General features: G+C 34.7%; 2 protein-coding genes and 1 long non-coding RNA gene across 3 annotated transcripts; 1 reads left to right on the forward strand and 2 right to left on the reverse strand.

Moving 5' to 3' along the window:
• Positions 1 to 338: 338 nt before the first annotated feature.
• On the reverse strand, positions 339 to 2,238 carry LOC145587788 (uncharacterized). Its single transcript, XR_014101436.1, has 3 exons — positions 1,874 to 2,238; positions 815 to 882; positions 339 to 597 (listed from the first exon to the last, which is right to left on the reverse strand). It is a non-coding gene; the product is annotated as an uncharacterized LOC145587788 (long non-coding RNA).
• A 1,105-nt stretch (positions 2,239 to 3,343) lies between these two features.
• LOC145589572 (phosphoenolpyruvate carboxylase 1-like) lies at positions 3,344 to 10,936 on the reverse strand. The gene is made up of 10 exons (XM_081646194.1): positions 10,423 to 10,936; positions 9,078 to 9,472; positions 8,554 to 8,638; positions 8,144 to 8,366; positions 7,763 to 7,866; positions 7,595 to 7,682; positions 7,022 to 7,176; positions 5,742 to 6,740; positions 4,964 to 5,350; positions 3,344 to 3,875 (listed from the first exon to the last, which is right to left on the reverse strand). The coding sequence occupies exons 1-10, from the start codon at positions 10,588 to 10,590 to the stop codon at positions 3,579 to 3,581; spliced, it is 2,901 nt and encodes a 966-aa protein (XP_081502320.1). The 5' UTR covers positions 10,591 to 10,936; the 3' UTR covers positions 3,344 to 3,578.
• A 655-nt stretch (positions 10,937 to 11,591) lies between these two features.
• On the forward strand, positions 11,592 to 13,175 carry LOC145588827 (uncharacterized). The gene has a single exon (XM_081645425.1). It carries the CDS (start codon positions 11,592 to 11,594, stop codon positions 13,173 to 13,175), a length of 1,584 nt encoding a protein of 527 aa, XP_081501551.1.
• The last annotated feature ends 7,635 nt before the right edge of the window (positions 13,176 to 20,810 follow it).

Raw genomic sequence — 20,810 nt, forward strand, 5'->3', positions numbered from 1 at the left:
TGTTTGTTCGTCTGTCAAAGTTTGAAGATTTAGGGTTTCACAATCTCCAAAAGTGTCTAGAAAGCCATATGAGTTTTTTCACCCAAACAACTATTCATATGTGGATCTCAAGCCGAATTAGTGCTAACTCACAGATTGTATTGCTTCGGATGAAGATTTTTATAAAGGCGATCGTTGATCAAATCTGAAATGTAACTAGTTCTAAGGTGAATTGTATTTGTATTGGAATTTTAGATTTCCTCGGAATTGTTTGTAAGTGCCGTTTGGCTATCTTTCATTAATGAAATCCTTTCTCTTCTTGTCAAAAAAAAAAAATTAAATAATGCACTTGTAACATTTACAACGAAATACAAGTAGTTTATACTTGTAAAAATTTATACATAACTCATACTAAAAATTATACTGCGTACAAAACCCATATTACTTGCAAAATCATCAATATACTTGCAAAAAATTATACGGAGTACTACGGACAAACCCATACTACTGTATAAGAATACTAAAAAGGGGTGTTCTTAACAGATCTTGTGCAACAATCTCGCCAACCGAACCATTCAACAAGCAAAATCATCAATCTTCTTTGATTACACTTTTTACCTTGAAAATTTTTCCAGGACATAAAAAATTAGCAAACAATTATAATAATAAAGCAAATTAAAACTCTTTTGAAAGTATTGGGACGACCTAAATAGAAATAGGGGAGTACAGGATATTATTGCATTAATATAATAGCATAAGATAACTGTAGATTAGTGACACAGATTGCGAAATGCATTAAACTAACTCCTAATAGAAGTCGGTATTCAATTCTTACAGTGAACTATAACTTCTTCGGGGTAAGCCCTCAGAAACTGCTTTACAGCATATCTCAAATCCTCTGCACTGCATGGATCACATACAAGTATTTGAGTTAAGATCAAATTAAAAACCACATACAATTAGAGATTCAATAAGTTTTACACTGTTAAAAGAATCTCAAAAAGAGTGTAGAATAGATCAATAGAAAGTAAACATAGGACACAACACAAATATGAGGTGGTATATTAATTTCATGATCACTAATCTCCCTCAATCATCACATTTTGTACCTCAAATGCACAAGTAATTTTAGTTATAAGCAATATAAATGATCAATGACATTTGTAACAGCATGCACAAAATTATAAAACTATAGAAATTGGATTTACTAGTAACACTCATACTTCACTCCATTATGACTGCATCGTTTTACTTTGCAAAAAAAAAAAAAATGATTTGTGATTTGTCTATAATACAAACATACATGAGAGGGAAAAATCAAACTAGTAATGAAAATTGAACTAATATAGAACTAGCTAATTTCTATTTTTAGTAATGTCAACTAATCTAACTACTTGTTTAACTTATTAATGCTAATAAGGGTACCTCACCTATAATTCTTAAACCTACTAAACTTTGACTAATCCAAATTCAAGCCGGGTTGCTTTGGCAATTAAACGGAAGAAAGCTCACTCAACAAATGTTTCCGTTCAAATCCGACATCCTAATCTGAATAAAGGCAGAAAGTATTTCAAGTAAAACACCCCCACTAATGTAAAACACCCCACTAACTATATAACAACCTGCGAAATCACAAGTATGTATTTATAATTACCAACCCAGGCCAATCAACTCTTTTGAATGACATTTTTAGTGAGGCATTTCGTCGAACAGCGATTATGCATTACCAAATTGTAATCAAATTTAAGCAGAACTCCAAGATCAAATCAAAATCATCCCACAAAAACCAGAAATCAAGATCAATTAAATAAGCAATCAACGAGCTAAAAAAAAAAAAAAAAAGCAATCATCGAAAACAAAATTTAAAACCTTAGGAGAGAGAAAATCTAGAAACCTTTTCCAGAGATATCAAAATTCAGAACAAAGAGAATGGAGGTTCGAGATCCAAGGGGTGGCTGCGGGTGGGTTTTAAGGTGTGCAAAGTGGGGTTTTATGGTGGTTTCAACTTTCAAGGGGGCGGTTGGGGTTGGTTTCAGGGTGTTTTGGGTGGTTACAAGGTGGGTTACGGTGCAATGGATGGTTGAGCGGTGGTAAGGGGAAACGAGAGGTGGCTACAAGGTTGGAAGGTTCTCTAATGGAGGTTGGCGTCGGGCTATGGTGGATTGTGTAGGGATGGCAATGGGTCCTGGACCCGATCCATATTTTAGGGTTTGAGTCCTTAAATGTTAGACTCGATGGGTCTAGGTCTAAGTTCAATTGGTCGGGTTTGGGTCTACATTTTTATAAATAATAATATATATCAGATATAATATTATTAAAAAAAAACCACTTAGTCAGATATACTTTATAAATATACTACGTTATTAGAGGATGAGATGATAGATTTTAGTGAAAGTCGGTACAACCAAGAAATTTAGTTTTAAGAAATTTTTTTCATGCATTGTCTTTACTTTTTATTGAGTATAGTTATAAATTTGTAATATATACTTCCTCCGTTCTTTTTTTATTGCACCATAAGTGATTTTACGCTTGCCAATGCATTACTTTAGCTATTAATATCTTCAATTATACTTTTGTAAAAATTATAAAAATTTGATATTTGAAAAGTGGAGTTCAATACGAATCTAACTAGATCCCACATGACTATATTTTTCCTAATGTGTAAATCACAAATGATGGTCAAAGAAGATTAAGTGAATAGTGTAAAAGTCCTAATGGTGCAATAAAATAAAAATGGAGGAAGTATAAAAGATTATAAAAAAATTAATAAAAATTATAGTTAGACCCATTTTTGACCCGTTTTAGACCCGAGACCCGCTAGACTCGATGGATCTGGGTCTGATTTTTTAGGACACTGTGGGTTTGGGTCGGATCTGGGTCCACCTCCAAAACTTCGGGTCTGGGTGGACCCGACCCATTGTCATCCCTACTGTTGTGTGGGCAAGAGGCCGATAGTAAGGAAGAAGAGAGCTGAGATAATTTTTAAAAAATTGTAGTACAACACGTGTCTAGGAATAACTTTTTAAACAAGTTATCGGTTTTTTGTTCTATTTTGAGCAGATGTATGTCAAAGATCGTTTTATTTTGGAATAACCTAAAGTTCATTTTATTTTTGAAAGACCGTCCAAAGATCGTTTTATTTTTGATAATTTTTCCAAAAATTTAAACAGCTTTCATGGAATCACGCTATGGGTAGGTGTAGCTGCCTCCATAAATAAGTTTGAGGGTGTAGTTTGCAAACAGCTTGCTGTGTTAGAGTTTGAAGTTAGAAGTGTCACAGTGTGAGGCTGCAAACCTACCCATTCATACGGTTCAGTTTCCTTTTCCTTAGTTAGCAATGATTCTAAGAAAATTAACAAGCCGATAGACAACTGTCCATTCATTGCCGATAATAACAATAAAAACGATAAAAAGGTTTCAGTAAGCACAAACTGCTCTTTAGTACAAAAGCAACACATCCATCAAGAAAACTAAAAGCTTATCAAGCAATAGGAGCATCAAACCAAGACGGCAAGTATCTTTGAGCTTGGACACACGACCGAAGAACCAGGATGATATATGTTCAGGAATAGTTGTAATTGACTTGCAACCAGTCTCAGCTAACCAGTGTTCTGCATGCCAGCAGCAATACCCTTCATAGTCAGGATGATTGTGTCCTCGAGACCAGGAGGATACTCACTGGTGGGATTAAGCTTCACAAGCTCAGAAGCTGGGTTTTTCGATTCCATTATGTCCTTGGATAAGTGTGGCCTCTCAGTTACCTGGAAGTTGGGATCACGAATCCGCTTCAGGGTATATGCTTGGCAGACATTTAGAGCTGTGATATAAGGATCACGAAGTCGGAGTCTCTGTTTCAAATAAGGATCTCCTTGCAGCAAGTCCTTATGCCCAGCAACCTGTAAGAAAAAGTGGAGGCTTTTTCAGTTATCTTGCAGTTAGTTATTGTCATCAATATTACCCTTACAATCTCTTTGGTATTCGTGTAAGGTAAATAATTAGGAGTTTAAGTGTAATATTGCAAGAAAACTTGGGGGTACTCTCATCTTACACCCGGGTGTAGGATGGAAAAATTAAGGATAACCTCAAGCCAAAGTCAATGGTAATACAACCCCATACACGTGTGATCGCCTTCATGGATTTCCATTCTCATTCTACCACGTTCACAATATATTTTTCTAACAAAATGACACAAATCTATTACCAATTTACCATCACTGTCTCTTGTCAAAGAAAAAAAATAATAATAATTTACCATCACTGTCTACCAAACTATTTGCAAAGCTTCTAAAGGCTCTCCAACTTAAGCCAGGTAAAGGGCAGGTTGAATTTATCAGATAATTGAACTTCTGATACGTAAGGACCATCTACTAAGTAATGAGCTTTTTTAAAGTCAATAAAAAAATTCTCAAACAAATTTTTGTAATATTTGACACTGGTTTGTGCTTAGAATTGGGAGTCATGACTCAGGAGCTAAAAACATGGAAGACAATTTCAAAATATAGGGGACACAGGGCATTTTAGACATTTACGTTGTACAAAATTTGAGAAGCCAGGTTTGGAACCTGGGAGCTAATACAACCAGAGTGCTGTTTAAATCACTAGACCAGGAGCCCATGAATAGATCAGATATTTTGTTCTAAATTATAGCTGACAAGGATATGAAGTATCGACTTAATGATGTTCCATCCATCCCAAATTTACTTTCACACTTCTAATTTGAGGTATTTATTCATCAGATTTTATCATATTATTTTAAACTAATAAGGAAATAAAACCCCCACACACAATGATAACGTGAGAATATTAATGGTCAACAGTGTCTTGGAGATCTTAAAGAGAAAGTGAGTGAGAAGAAATTTGGATGGAAGGAGTACTCATTGTGATCCACTATGTATAGCTAACCTAGTAAACCTCATTTCATCAGCTTCCCAAAAGCTCAGTACTGAACAATAAAAAATTCACTAGTTTAAGGCAAAAACATTACCTCTAAGAGAAAGTGTTTAGTTTCTTCATAACTTTCCCTCAAGCATTTCCCAAATGACTTTAATTCCTCTGACACCAGAAGATTGTCATATAGAGCAGCAATTCCAGGGTCCCCCTTGGCGAAAACCATTTCAAGCAAGTCAATAGTCACTCTGAAGAAAGGCCACTCGTTGTACATCTCCTTGAGCATCTTCAGATTTCTTATGTCTTTCTGAAGGACATGTTTAAAAGCTGCTCCAAATCCAAGCCACACAGGTAGATGGAATCTGGTTTGTGTCCATGCAAATATCCAAGGAATAGCACGGAGAGATTCAATTCCTCCACTTGGCTTTCTCTTTGCAGGACGGCTTCCAATATTCATGCGCCCATACTCCATCTCTGGTGTGGCCTATAGAGAAAATATATTAAGCAGATTCAGTGGTAGTCCTTCTCTTTTCGTTCACTTCTTTTCGAAGGCACACGGTGGCATGAGGTGACAAAAGTTATGACTACAAGGTATGAAGTCTAAGATTTCTACAGTAGTTTTATTGAAACTTGACAAAGATTTTATGCAAATGAACAGAATGACTTGAGAGATTCTGGAAGCATAAATATAGAATCTTATATATTACTCTAACACGTCTGTATTTTTGCTGCTCCAAAAACCAAATTATCATTTGAGCATGTCAGGAGAAAGATCATAAATAAAAAGACAAGTAAATGACTAATAAATGGAAACATTTTGAAGTGAATGAATAAAGTACTAACAAAAGCACAAAGTTTGTGAGAAGTTAACTTACAAGGCGGAAGTACTCAACAAAGCGAGGCTCATGAAAAACAACAGAGCGATATTCCTCAGTGGCAACAACAGCCATCTCATCCAAAAGTGCACGCCATTCTGGCTTAGGAGAGATTGGTGGATGCATTCCATGCTCAAGTGTAGCAGCTGTGTACCGTTGCAATGTCCTAAAACACAAGTGCTCTTCTCCAAATGATTGTTCAATTACCTCACCTTGAACTGTAACACGGAGTGATCCATGAATAGTATCAGGTGGCTGAGACAATATGGCAAGATGAGTGGGGCCTCCTCCTCTTCCTACAGTTCCACCTCGCCCATGAAACATGGTAAGCTTCACACCAAATTCCTTGGCCACTTTTATAAGCTCTTCCTGAACTTTGTACAGCTGCCATGCAGCAGAGAGACGACCAGCATCCTTACCGGAGTCAGAATATCCAATCATGACTTCTTGCTTCCCGTTAATCCTATTTTTATACCAATCTATGGAGAAGAGACGAGTCAGGGCAGCAGGAGCAGCCTCCAGATCAGCAAGTTTCTCAAACAAAGGTACAACCCGTAATGGCTCCTTAATTCGGCATTCACGCTGTAGAAGCTCAACAGCAAGCACATCAGAAGGAGCGGTGGCCATCGAGATGATGTACGCACCAAAGCTATCTGATGGGAGTTCTGATATTACATGAAATGTGTTCAAAACATCAGCAATTTCTTCAGTCTTGGGGAGATCGGAGCCAAACAAAGGACGCTTTCCCCTAAGTTCAGACAACAGCCACTCCTGCCTTTTCTCCTCTGACCATTCACGGTAGGACCCAACGTCTAGGTGCCTAGTAATGGCATCCATTACATCAGTGTGCCTATCTGATTCCTGCCTTATATCAAGCTTTACAAGAGCAAGCCCAAAAGTCGAAACTTGTCGCATAAAATCAAGAAGACTTCCATCAGCAATGGGCCGATCACCACAATCACAGAGTGATCTGTAGCATAGCTCAAGAGGCTCCAAAAACTAAAAAAAGAAAGAAATTGGTGACTTTAAATAAAGAATTAGGGCATACAGATCAGCTTCAACAGGTAACTACTGTCACAATGAAAAAAAGTCATTCTGATAAAGACTAGCCAGAAAACAAGACTAATGAGTAACATATTTCAAGATCCTAAACACAGGCTGCAGAAAACCACCATAAACAGGATAAAGATAAACAATGAATTACAGTAGGTTGCTGGCATCTTCAGAAGTAATACAAAAGGAGAAGGGAAAACATTCTAGGAGCTTGCTGAAAAGCCAACCTGATCAGCATGCGTGAAAGTTAATTCTTCAGGGACATCAGAGGACTCATTTGACAATAACTGACGAGCGTGTTCACGTGTATTATAGAGCTTATCCCTCACATCAGCAAGAACAACACGATAAGGCTCATTAGGTGGAATTCGCTTCCAGAACTCTGTAAAAAGTAATAGCATAAAAAATAACATCAATGACCAATCTCACCTCTATCACTTCATGCTAAAATTCATAGGCAAAATATGTTATGTGAAGAATAAAGATGAAAACATTTGCTTCAACAGTGAAAATCTAGGCATCTGGTTTGCATCATGTTTTGTATCTTATCAGCCACACTTATACCAAACTATGTTACTCAGACTCTTCATTTTACCTCAAGTACCCGTGTCGGACCCTCGACCCTCGGACATGGGTATGACACATGGACCCTTCATTTTAGTTGAAAATCATAGAATTTTTTCACAAAATAGCCGAGTCGGACACGTACCCGTGTCGGACATGGGTACCCGAGTCCGAGTAACATAGATACCAAATATTACTGTTACTTTTTTACATACAAAAGGAAGAATAAAGCATACCAATATAGTGTTTGGCATCTGTCTTTGAATGTTTATGAATTTCGTGTGCTCGTGCACGAAGTTCATCATTGCATCTCCACATGGAAAGCTGTCAGGAAAAAAGAAAGAACAGATAAGTCCGCTACAACATATGGCTTCTGATTAACACAGCAAAAGATTGTTTTGTACCTCAAACATGAGGTCTTCTATCTGAGAGAAATACATATTAGAAGCCATCATTCTAGCCAATAGGCATACATCTCTGGTAACTTCTGGAGTTACTCTTGGATTTCCTGTAGTCAGTATGGAAAAAGTCTACATCAAAAGGTGTCATCTAGACAGCAACAACCTATGAACTAACAATTCATCGTTGGACTGAGGTCATGGCTAAATCATACACAAACGATAGAAGAAAGATAAAATGTGAAAGAGAAGCTCAATATAAATCAACCGCCACGAGAAGAAAGATCCAAGCTCAATATAAATCTATCCAGAAATTCTTTTGAACATAAGCCCAAATTAAATAGGAGACTATATCAATTATATAAAACCCATAAAGAGAGATCATACCATCTCGATCACCTCCCATCCAAGAAGAGAACTGAATAAGAGGGGCATTATAGGGAACACGCTCATTAATCCCAATGTTCTTCAATGCTGTGTCTACACGTCTTAGAAATTTCGGAACACCTTTCCAAATCGTCTCATGAAAGTAGCTCATTCCTGCCCTCATCTCATCCTGTGGAGTTGGCTGTGTCCTCCTGATTTCATCTGTACGGAATGCAGCTTGTATCTAGGTAAAAAATAAAACATAAATAAATTAATCAGAAGCTAACAAGACGAAAAACCAATCAAGATTATAATAATTTAAGCCTCTTCTATAACCCATGAAAAATGTTTCTGAGAAAGATACACAGTAGCAGAAAATGCCAACATTTATGGTAGCAGCACTTTCCAACTACAAAGTCCAAATTCCATACCTCTCTTTGGAGGGCTTCATCAAGCTCCTGCTTATCATCAGGGGTAATATCTTTGGCATACAATTGGGTCAAACAATCCCTTATCCTGGAAATAAAATGGGTTGTCAGATAGTTTTAAAAATACACAACAGAGTAGAGCAAAACATGCTTGAAAATTGGTAAGACCATGAGAAAAGGGCTTGATTAGGAAATCTGACACTATCATTAAGCAAAATAATGCATAGTCTACTCCATATATTTGAAGAGTAATAGATATAAAAGGTGACCTTGAGACTATGAAATCCGATGAGAGAACTTGTTGGTCACTTAGACCTGATTTCCCCTATTATTAATTTCTAAGTCTTGCTAGCAAGGGACATGACCCTCATGATAATTTCTCTGTATTACTATCGTAGTATAAATTTATAATTAAAGCATCACCACATCACCGTAAACTGGAAACATAAGGGATACACATTCATAAGTCTACCACAAAATTAACTATTCATAGGTCAAGAAAAGCAGAGAGCAGTTAAAAAGCAGACCTTCCATGTTTCTGAAGCAAAGATCTACGGACAGATTGAGTAGGATGAGCCGTAAAGACCAAATCAACTGTCTGGTTTTTCAATGTATCAAAAACTTCTTCTGGGGATTTCTTCATATCCACCACCAACCTCCTCAGCGTTTCTTCAATATCTGATTCAGTAATTGCAGAACTTTCATCTGCCAAATCCCCTTTCTTCAGTTTTTTGATTCTCCTACGATAAGCAATCTGAACTTCCTCAGCTAAATTGGCCAGATTAAGCATGTGTGAAAAAGATTTTGTGACCACAATAGAATCTCCAGCATCCAAACTGGTTATCATGTTTCCTAATTCCTCCAACTTCTTAGTGTCACGAGTCCTTTCATATTCAGCAGCATGCTCATACAGCTCTTGAACCTGATCCATGCACAAATGATCATCAAAAGCTATATCAAATGTATCATTGCATAAAGACAACAATATAAGCGCCGCAATTCATCAACTAATATCAGACATGGAACGCCTAAGCCACGCCCGTGCACCTAGATCATGATAAACTAAAAATGCTCCAAAGTTATTTCTAATCCTTTTTATTCACTCAAAACCAAACAAATTTTCAATATCATCCACTATTCGTTATCCTTGAAACAAAAAACAGTTTTAAACACCATAGTAGTACCACTGTACCAATATACGGAGTATCACATTTAAAACTACATTGTAATGTATAGGCTTATATTATAATATTTCAAAAATATTAATTAAATTATCTTAATAAATTTAAAGATACAGCTTAAACTTTTTACTTGATGCCCCCTAAATTAGATTTCTGGTTCCACCCTTGTCGTTACAAGTCGATTTGTGAAAATAATGTACACATCATGGCAACTTAGCACAAAATAAATTAGAAGTGAACCAATTACTGGTAACAATGCAGCAAATTACGTAAAAATCAAACCGCTATTTGATAAATTAAACGCCTTAATTCCAAACAGTGAAATCAAGTACATCAATTTCTCATCCACTGAAAAGTGAAAACCATTGCACACTCTGAAATATGGATTAAAGCAATTACATAAAAATAATGGCTTAGAATTATTTAACAAACTGAAAACCCAAAATCTAAACCAGAAAACATCAAACACACCAATAATAAGTTAATAACACTATAAAAACAACAAATAATCACTGGGTACTGAAAAAAAAAACCCAATAATTAGCTTTCAATAGTAAATACGATTACTCAGAATCAATAGATTATCACATTATACAGCTAAAAATTCATAATTCTACTAGAAAAATTACAGCTTTCGAAGCTAACAACTAAAAATTCATAATTCTACTGAAAAGAGAAAAGAATGTAATACCGTTTCTCTGATTTCTTCACCATGTAAAGATTGTAAAATATCGAGAAAACGATCCAGCAACAAAGCATCATACTCAACAAGCTTATCATCCTCTGAAACTTTTCTAGGCGCAAGCAATCTCAATTGCGCATCAATTGATGTCAATTTCTCCAATTTCACAGTAGCCATCACACTCTATGAACAAATTAATTATTTTTTAATTTTTTTTTGATAAATTCTTGTAGAATTTAGTGGAAAATTCTGGGTTTTTTATTATAAGAAAAAGGGTAGCTTTAATTTTTCTAGACTAGTAGAAAGATTGAAGCTTGTGAAAATTATTAATGGGGTTCATGGAAAAAGTGGATGAAGAAGATGAGAGTGCTTTACTAGAGGAAAAAAGAATTGTTCCTTATTTTTGAATATATATAACGATATTGATGAGAAAAAGAAGAAAGAGGTTGAAACTCGAAAGTTGAGAATAGAGAGGATTTTGGTAATGATACTAAAACTCTTGTGAAGTTTGTGATAGAGTAGGATTTTGGTGGTGGTCAGGATTTTATAAATGAATTTAATAATAAATCAAATCCAAGAAACCAACAAATTGATGAGTGCCACTCAATTGGTTGCCGGTAAGTTCTAACTAACGTGCTGTTTGGGCTGCGATTGGAACGACCACAAGGTCCATAATTAGTCAAATTGCCTTCCTCAATCATAAATGTCTTGTTTGACAATTACTCCCTCCGTCCCCAAATGATAGTCCCTTATGGGCAAAATTCACAGGAATTAAGAAATTTAATTGAGAAGTACAACTCTATGGGGAAAAGCAGTAGATAATGATTAGCAAATAAATTCTAGAGAGAGAAAGTGTTTTGCTTTGCTGTTTTCCGTGTTTCAGAAGAAACCAAAGGTTTTTTTTTTTTGTTTTTATTCAATACCCACTAACAAAGCACATGCAAAGCTGAATCCATGTGAATTAAATTTGACCAATGACATGAGAGTATTTTATTACAACACCCAATCAAATTAAAGTACACAGATTACTCTCTTATTCAAATTAGACTTGAAACTCAGTACCATACTCGTATAAAAAGAATTTCATTCCCTCCTAAACTAAATTTAAACATTTCACAACAGTAAAAATAAGGGGGAAAAAATCTGAGTATATCCACTATCATCATTGCCTGTATTCAATGGCTTCAGACATGTTTTTTGATTTAAATGCTGATGTTGAAGATGTTGGTAATGAAGATGAGGATGCCATCTTTGAATTTGATCTTAATGCCGCTTACTGGGGTGAAAATGAGGAAGACATGGATGGATTTGATCTCAATCAAACTGAAGAACATCATGACATGAAATCAACACACCAGGGGACTGACTTCAACAATGGCCATCAAGAAGACAATGAGCAACCAACACAGAATCAACATCAACTAAATCAAGAACCAATTGGTCATCAGAAGCACAGGCTCAGCAGTGGGGACAAGTTAAATATCCTTTTGTGGCTCTTAAATAGATCCACAAATGGCAAACTTGATAGGGGAGCTAATAAAGCTGCTGCACAACATTTCAATATCAACAGGAAGTATATCAGCAGAATATGGAACAAGAGAAACAGGATTGAAGGAGCTGATCAAACATACAACTTCACAACAAAATTTCACAATGCTGGAAGAAAAAGGATGCAGATACAAGCTCATACAGTGGAGAGTATTGCAATGGGTGACAGATCATGTCAAAGAGATCTAGCAACTATGCTTGGTGTCTCTAAAAGTACAGTTCAGAGGATGGTAAAGAGGGGAGACATAAGGCCACACTCAAATGCCCTTAAGCCTGCCCTTACACCAGCAAACAAAAAAGAAAGACTCAGATGGTGCTTAAGTAAACTCATAGGGGACTCACCAGGCACAAAAAGAGAGTATCAAAGCATGTATAACACAGTAATGATAGATGAAAAATGGTTTAGCTTGACTAAAAAGAGTCAAAGGGCATACTTGGCTAAAGGGGAGAAGGGTGCTCATAGATTTGCTCAATCAACCAAATTTATCCCAAAATTCATGTTTGAAGGAGCTGTTGCTAAGCCATGGTACAATGCACAAAAGGAGTGCATTTGGGATGGGAAGATTGGTATATTCCCATTCACATATACCGAGCCAGCCCTAAGGAACTCTAAATATAGAAAGAAGGGAGAAATGGTCACAAAGGTGGTGGAAAGAGTGAACAGAGATGAATCAAGGAAGATGCTGATTCAAAATATCATACCAGCCATTATGGCAAAGTGGCCACACACAGGTCATCACAACACAATATATATCCAACAAGACAATGCTAAGGCACATATTCTTCAATCAGATCCAGAGTGGCTGCAACATTGTGAACAACCAGGGTTCACATTCATTCTCATTCAACAGCCACCAAATAGTCCAGAATTGAACATTCTAGATTTGGGGTTTTTCAATAGCATTCAGTCACTTCAAAACAAAAAAATGGCAAGGAATCCAGATCAACTACTAAAGGCAGTCAAAGATGCATACTTTGAATTAAGTGCAAAGACTTTGTTCAAGTGTTGGGTTACATTGTACTTTGTGATGAATGAAGTGTTAAAGGCAAAGGGTTCAAATAAGTTTGAAATCCCACATAATAAGAAAGATAAATTAGACAGAGAAGGTAGACTACAAGATCCAGTTGAAGCACCATTGTGGGCAGTGATTGATGCATGGGAAAGGGTTCATGGAAACAAAGAAGACACAGATGATGAACAAGAGCACCAATAAACCCAAGGCACACAGAACAATGCATCACAACATTCATTTGCAATGGCAAATGACCATGAAGCATCAACATCAAATGCAAATGCAAGGAACATCCAATAATAGGGGACTACTTAATCATCTTTTGAATAACAGATTCAAGTCTATTTTTAATGTTCTTTTTTTATTTAAGTATGTCTGGGAGGGGACTATGTAAATTTCTAAGTGTAATGGGTTTAGTTTAGGCCACTTAAAAAGTGTAATCACATCTTTTGCCATGAAATGAAAGCAGACACATTTTGTTTTAAAATATTGTGCTCAAGTCATCATTGCACAACATTTTAAAAAACTCAGAAGTCCCCAATCTGTCATGGATAATCCAACCAAACGGCCACTTAACTTCAAAAGTTAGCAAAGCAAACAAATCAACTTAATTTGTGTTATTCACTAAGGACAACAGAAGTTAAGGGCATTTAAAGTTGGATATCTGAGCAAAAATAGACTCATCATTGTATTGTCAACAAGGCAATATAAAGGCAGCAAGGCAAATTCAAGGCAACAAGGCAAAATTAAGGGCATACAAGGCAGCAAGGCAAAATCAAGGCAACTAAAGGCAATCAAATCAATGCAGCTAGGCATAAATCAAGGCAACAAGGCAGCAAGGCAAAATCAAGGCAACCAAGGGATTACTAATTCCATAATTCAAAAACTAACTACATTTCAAATTCCAACATCCAAACATTAGACTCCTAACATGTTACTACATTTCAAGGAATAACTAATTCAGCTTTCTAATCTTAGATTGTAAGAAGATAAGGCAAAATGCAACTTGGCTCTTTGATTCATTATCGGAATCATTAGGGGACTTAGTCTTCTTAGAAGGAGAGCAACCACCATCATCATCATTAGAGTCTGAGAAATCGGAATCAACATTATCATAGCTTCTTAGCAAACCCTGTTTTTTGGCTTGCCTTCTGTACCAATTATGAGGCCAGTAGTCAAAATCAGCAGGTGGCATTCCAGGTGGGACAATGCCAAACCTGAGCCTCAGAGTCTCATTGCTGTAGCTGTGCTCACCGTCACACCGACTTCCTAATTCACAATCTCTGTCAGTGCACTCATAGGGCTCAGAGGTATAGTTTGATCTGGTAGGAGCAAATATCCTGTGCATCAATGAACTAGTTTGCTCCTCCAAGGGGATGGGGATTCTGGCATGAGCCTTTGGAGGAGATTTGGGAGGAGACTTGGGAGTAGATTTGGGAGGAGATTTAGGAGTAGACTTGGGAGGAGATTTGGCCGGAGGTTTGGATGGAGATTTAGGAGGAGATTTGGCTGGATATGTGGTGGGCTTATCAACCTCATCCCTACTAGCCCTCTGCTTTCTGTACATGTCATAACTGTAAGTGTGATGAGAGTGTGATTCTTCATCTGAACCAGGGGACTGACTCATGATCTGTGCATCAATTAACAACAATAAACCAAATCAATCCAATAACATATGTATCTCATAAATGCAACAACATTACAACAACTCAAGATGCAGCTCACATATTACAGTTCATCAAACATTTCGCAAATGCAAATGCATGGAAGATATTCAATTTTATTTAGCTCTGTTAGCAGCCATTAATCTGTCATTCCTGTTTCAACCATGACACATTCAAATGACAGTATTCATGACCACTTAGAGTATGATAGTCAGTCAAATTAACTAACAAGGCTCAACATTCAAACCGATATAGTAACAAATGAATTAATTTTATATGGAGTATATACGGAGTACAAATAAATTTTGACAAAGCAATTAAGCTAAACATTGACATAACAAGGTCCAATTTGAATTCACTAAAAAGAGCAGTCATCACACCAAGCAATTAGAATAGTCAATATTAACAATAACCATCATTAATAACTTAGCAAGATCTACAAATTGAACAACAAATAAGCTAAACATTGAGACAAAAAAATACAGTAAGTATAAAAAAAAAATAAAAAAAAAAACATCAAATTGAGTACGAAACCATAACCATCCAGATTACCAAACCCAAAGGCATAAACAATTAATTTTCCACTATGAAAAACCCCCAAGTACCAAATCATACCATACTTGCTAAAAAAAATAAATTAAACGAACAAGTAGTATAGGGATTAATACGCATACCTTGGCCTGAAAATGACGATTTTTTTTAGGGGGCTTTGCTTTGCAGATCCTGTCAAATACCGATCTGCAACTCGATCAACCAAATCGTCACTGGAAACCCATGAATTTAGGAGAGAGAACAAGAAAAAACTAGAGTTCTTTAAGAATTTAGGAGAGATAATACAGAAAAATGAAGAGAGAGAAAGAGGGGACAAGAAAATTAAATGCCAGAAGAGAGAGGAAGAGTGTAGAAATTTAGGAGAAAATGGCACAACAATCAAATTAAATTACGGGGGTAATATGGGAAGGACAGAGGAAAAGGACAAAAAAATGAGGGTATTTTGGTAAAACTGAAACATTAATGCTTCTTGAAAATACCAAAGGGGACTATCAATTTGGGACTGAATTTTGCCCATAAGGGACTATCATTTAGGGACGGAGGGAGTAGTTGTTGGATATCGGTTGTTTAACTTGACTAGTTTTATTGGCTATGACATTGGCACTGTAACTATGCAAAACTATTAATAATTAATCACTAATTATTAATTGTTGAGTATTAAATATTATTTATCACAATTATTAATGATTAATTATTACTTATTAGTTATTAATTATAAATTTTTAATCATTAGTTATTAATCATTGATTATTTATTACTATTTATTAATTATTAATCATTTAGGGCTTGTTTGATTCACCCTACTTTTATTTATCTAAACTTATTTGATCTAGTCTAATCTGATCTGATCTGATTTAATCTAATCTGATTTAAATGTCAGATTTGAACAAACTTTGACGTTAAATATACGATAATCTATACAGAAAAAAAATATATCAAGTAGGGTCTTATTAGATTCGTAATAATGAGTATTTTATTAATATGTGATCTTCTTAATTTTTTTAAGGCAAAATTGGTCTCAACACTCTACACTATGGCTTAGGTGCACTCAGCACCCTTAACTACGCGACATAGCCAAAACACCCTGAAGTATTAGCTTGGGTGCACTTAGCACCATAAATGAAAATTTTCAGCCAAAAGTGATCGTATTCCGGCGAAATTTTTTTTTAATAAATTTTTTTTTATATATTTTCTTATAATTTCTTAGTATTATTATTATTATTATTATTATTACTATTATTATTATTATTATTACTACTACTACTACTACTATGGAAATACCTCGTTTTGCGTGTTGTTATTTTTTTGTGATGAAAATTGCTCGGGTAAGGTTTTGGGGGTCATTTTTAGCCTTAATGGAACCAAATTAAACTCAGAATTCACAAAAAATAACAGAAATACCTCGTTTTGCGTGTCGAGAAATATCTCGATTTGCATGTTGTTATTTTTTTGTGATGAAAATTGTTCGGGTAAGGTTTTGGGGGTCATTTTTATTCTTTAGGGATCCAAATTAAGCTCGGAATTTGCAAAAAAATTACGAAAATACCTCGTTTTGCGTGTCGAGAAATATCTCGATTTGCGTGTTGTTATTTTTAGTGACGGAAATTGTTCTGGTAAAGTTTCGGGAGTCATTTTTACTTTTTATGGGTCCAAATTCAGCTCGGAATTTGAAAAGGAAATACCTCGTTTTACGTGTCAAGATATATCTCGATTTGCATGTCTTAGCTACCGAGATATTTCTCGACACGCAAAACGAGGTATTTTCGTTGTTCTTTTTTGCAAATTCCGAGCTAAATTTGGACTCATTAAGGATAAAAATGACCCTCAAAACCTTACCCGAATAATTTCCGTCACAAAAAATAACAACACGCAAATCGATCTATTTCTCAACACACAAAACGAGGTATTTTTGTTATTTTTTTGCAAATTCCGAGCTTAATTTGGATTCATAAAGGGTAAAATTGACCCCCAAAACATTACCCGAACAATTTCCGTCACAAAAAAATAACAACACGCAAAACGAGGTATTTCCGTAATAATAATGATAATAATTATGAATAATAATAATAAGAAGAAGAAGAAGAAGAAATTATAAAAAAAAAAATTTTAAAAAAACATTTTTTTATTAAAAAAATTCGCCGAAATCCGGCTACTTTTGGCTGGAAATTTTCATTTATGGTGCTAAGTGCACCCAAGCTAATATTTCAGGGTGTTTTGGCTATGCCCCTTAGTTCAGGGTGCTAAGTGCACCCAAGCCATAGTTTAGAGTGTTGAGGCCAATTTTGCCTTTTTTTAATTACGAAATTAAAGATATTTGGCGATAATAAACTACACATAAAACGATGATATGTTCTGAACTTATTTTTTCTGATATGAACTTATTTTTTTAAAAATATGTAAAAAATAAAGTGAACTAAACAAAGCCTTAATACTAATTAATTAATAATTACTCCCTCCGTCTTCTAATACGGAGTACAAAGCCTCTTTTGATTTTTGCGCAGGAATTAACAAAGTTATAAATTCTTTAAAATTAATGATTAGAAGTACATATGTGCATGTGGGGTTAAAAGGAGATATAGAGAAAGAAAAAGTAGTTGGGAATAATTGGAGAAATAGAGAGCGAAAGTGTTGGAAATTGATGTTAAAAGTATAAAAAAGTAAAGGAAAAAGATGACAACTCATCAAAAAGAGGGTAATAATGTCAAAAAATACAACCTTTAAATAGAAAGAGACAATGTATTTTTGTTTACCTAAAATGGGAATGAAGTTTTATTAGAGGACGGATGGAGTATTGATTATTTACTATTGTTAGTTAAAAAGTTAGGACATAAAAGTAATTTTGAAGTTGAAAAGCCAAAAAGTCAATTTCAAAAAGCTCCTTTTACTAGTTTTTGCCTTTTAACAGAAAATTTGCTTTCCAGCTAAAGAATAAGTTAATTACCAAATATATAAAATGGATGTTTGGCCAGAAAAAAAAGAAGCCAAAAGCTAATAACCAAACAAGCTCAAAGTACATGATTTATCTCATTACCTTAGCGTCATGATTCAAGTGTTTTGCACACTGAATTGTGCATGCGGTGCTCTCTTACCTTTTGGCTATAAGGACATAAGATTTGTGCGAATATAGACCTCGTGAGCACAAACATATTCCCTCTAGTTATTTTTTTAACTGCAAAACTTCTTTAAATGGAAATACCCTACGCTATTTCAACATTACTTATATATAGATTATTTATCCATTATTACTTCTTCATTTAATTACCCAAATTAGGAATATTTATCAATTGCAGCCATTTAAAATTTGTATTTTGCAAATTGCAGCCATTTAAAAAAATTGCATTGCAACTCAAAAGTACTAATAAATGGTAAATTGCAAATCAATTTAATTATTTTATCGATTTACGAGTCTAAAAATTTTCCTTTAAAGTTTTAGGGGCTATTTAAGGATCCAAAATGAGCTCGGAATTGACAACTAATTAATGTAAGAGCCTCATTTTCACAGCAAAAATAGTTGCATACAAATCGATACATATTTTATATGCAAAACGAGGCACTTAAGTTATTTTTTTTGCAAATTCTGAGCTCAATTTGGGTCCATAAGAACTAAAATAACCCTTAAAACCTTAGTGGAATATTTTTCGACACGTAAATAAATGAAAAAAAAAAATTTGGTTGCAATTTACAATTTATTAGTACTTTTGGACTGTAATTTATAATTTTTTTTTTTAAAAAAATGACTGCAATTTACAAAATAAAAATTTTAAATTGCTGCAATTGGCAAATTTTCTCCCAAATAAACCTCACCTACACAATATTTTAACAAATTCAACTCAAACACATAAAAGAGTAATGAATATATACCAACCATTCTCTTACCTTTTGTAATCATGTTTTATTGGTCATGTGATACCTCAAAAACTATCATTTTTTTTTTCCCACTTTTGTCTTAAAAAAAAATATAAGTTTGAGTGAAACGAAGAGGAAACTTGATGTCAAACTTTTCAAATACGTAAATTTCTCCTTAAAGTCAATTGGTGGTTTGTACACCTGGGTGTATCATGCGCATGGTACATCCAGATTAAAGTGGAAAGAACATAGCAAATAATTATAAATTACATCATGAATTTATAAATGAACATATCATTGAAATATAAAGAACACAGTCTTTTATGAGATACTTATTATCAAAAAGGTAAAACATAATTATGAATTGAGTTTCACCAATAATTTAATGTTAAATCATTTCAAAATATTACATTTGAATCAGAAAATATTCAGATATCTGTAGGGAATATTTCAAGCATCCCACAATTAAGCCCCACTGTGATCATGCACGTAAGCATGGTGGCGTCTAAAGGGAAGGAAGGTAGAGCAAAAGAGGCCAACAAGTTTTAGGAACTTGTAAACCATTTACGATCACATAGATCGCTAACTCCAGAGTGGTCCTGAACCATAACTGGATGTTCGGGGATGAAGGTACAAATTCAACCTAAAAGAGATTGAACCTGCCCTAAATAGGTCTCTACTTTTTTCTTCTCATATTTATGTGCGCTTTTCGATCAACATACAATCAATATATCAATCCTAAACCTGTTTAATCTATGTTGGTTGATTATTAATGCACAAACAAATCTATTATTGGTGATCACTTGAATTAAAACCATATTAACCTAAATAAAATTATTAATTATCTTATTAAGCGTGATTTCAAATACAAATTCCCTTTAAACCTGCAAGAGAGGGCGTGATCAAGCAATAATAATAATATCAAGCAACATAATAATATTGACACAACAAATCATCATCATAATAATCTCATCAAAGCATAATAATGTTAGCAAGATCCTAGGCATGATACTAACATCATTAATAACAAATCCTAGCATGTCACTAAACAATAAAGATTAAAGCTTTAGCCCTAACATGGTGCTAACATGATATAAGAAATAGGAGACACCCTAAACATGATACTAGAAAGCATTTTAGAACATCCTAACATGATACTAGGAATTAATAAAATATAAACATGCTTTCTAAAGGAATAGAGCAATTGAATTACTCACTTTGTTGTCTCGTATCTCTTTCTATCAAAATAATACACACGTTAGTAAACTTCAATAAAATATTAAATCAAACAATCTAATCAAAGAATTAAAATAGAGATTTGGGACCAAACCCTCAGAACTATCAACCTTTCACGTCTAGGGAGAAGGCAACTTCGACCTTGGTTAGGTGCTTCTAATAAGTCTCGTGAAGGACGTATGGTGTATATTTATGAAAAAGTGTAGAAAAGGCTTAGAAAATCAAGAGAGATAGAAAAAGAATAAGCTTTAGCTTAGAGAGAGAAGAGATGATTGTGAGTGATCAAGCTTGTTGATGACTGAAAAAAAGGGTGATATGACCTCTATTTATAAGGAAAAAAGAGTATTGAAGAATCAAAAAAAGATCCGAATTTGAATAGGAATAAAACTCCTTCGATGGACAACAGTTTTTGCAGTTTTTGTTTTTATTATAACTTTTGATCCAAAAATCGGAATAAGATAAATAGTATGTCGTTGGAAAGCTCTTAAAGTCTACTTTTCAACCCATTTGGAATCAGATTAAAATATTTTGTACAAAA

The sequence above is a fragment of the Chenopodium album genome, chromosome 17, assembly GCF_948465745.1.
Source record: "Chenopodium album chromosome 17, dcCheAlbu1.1, whole genome shotgun sequence".
Classification (NCBI taxonomy): domain Eukaryota; kingdom Viridiplantae; phylum Streptophyta; class Magnoliopsida; order Caryophyllales; family Amaranthaceae; genus Chenopodium; species Chenopodium album.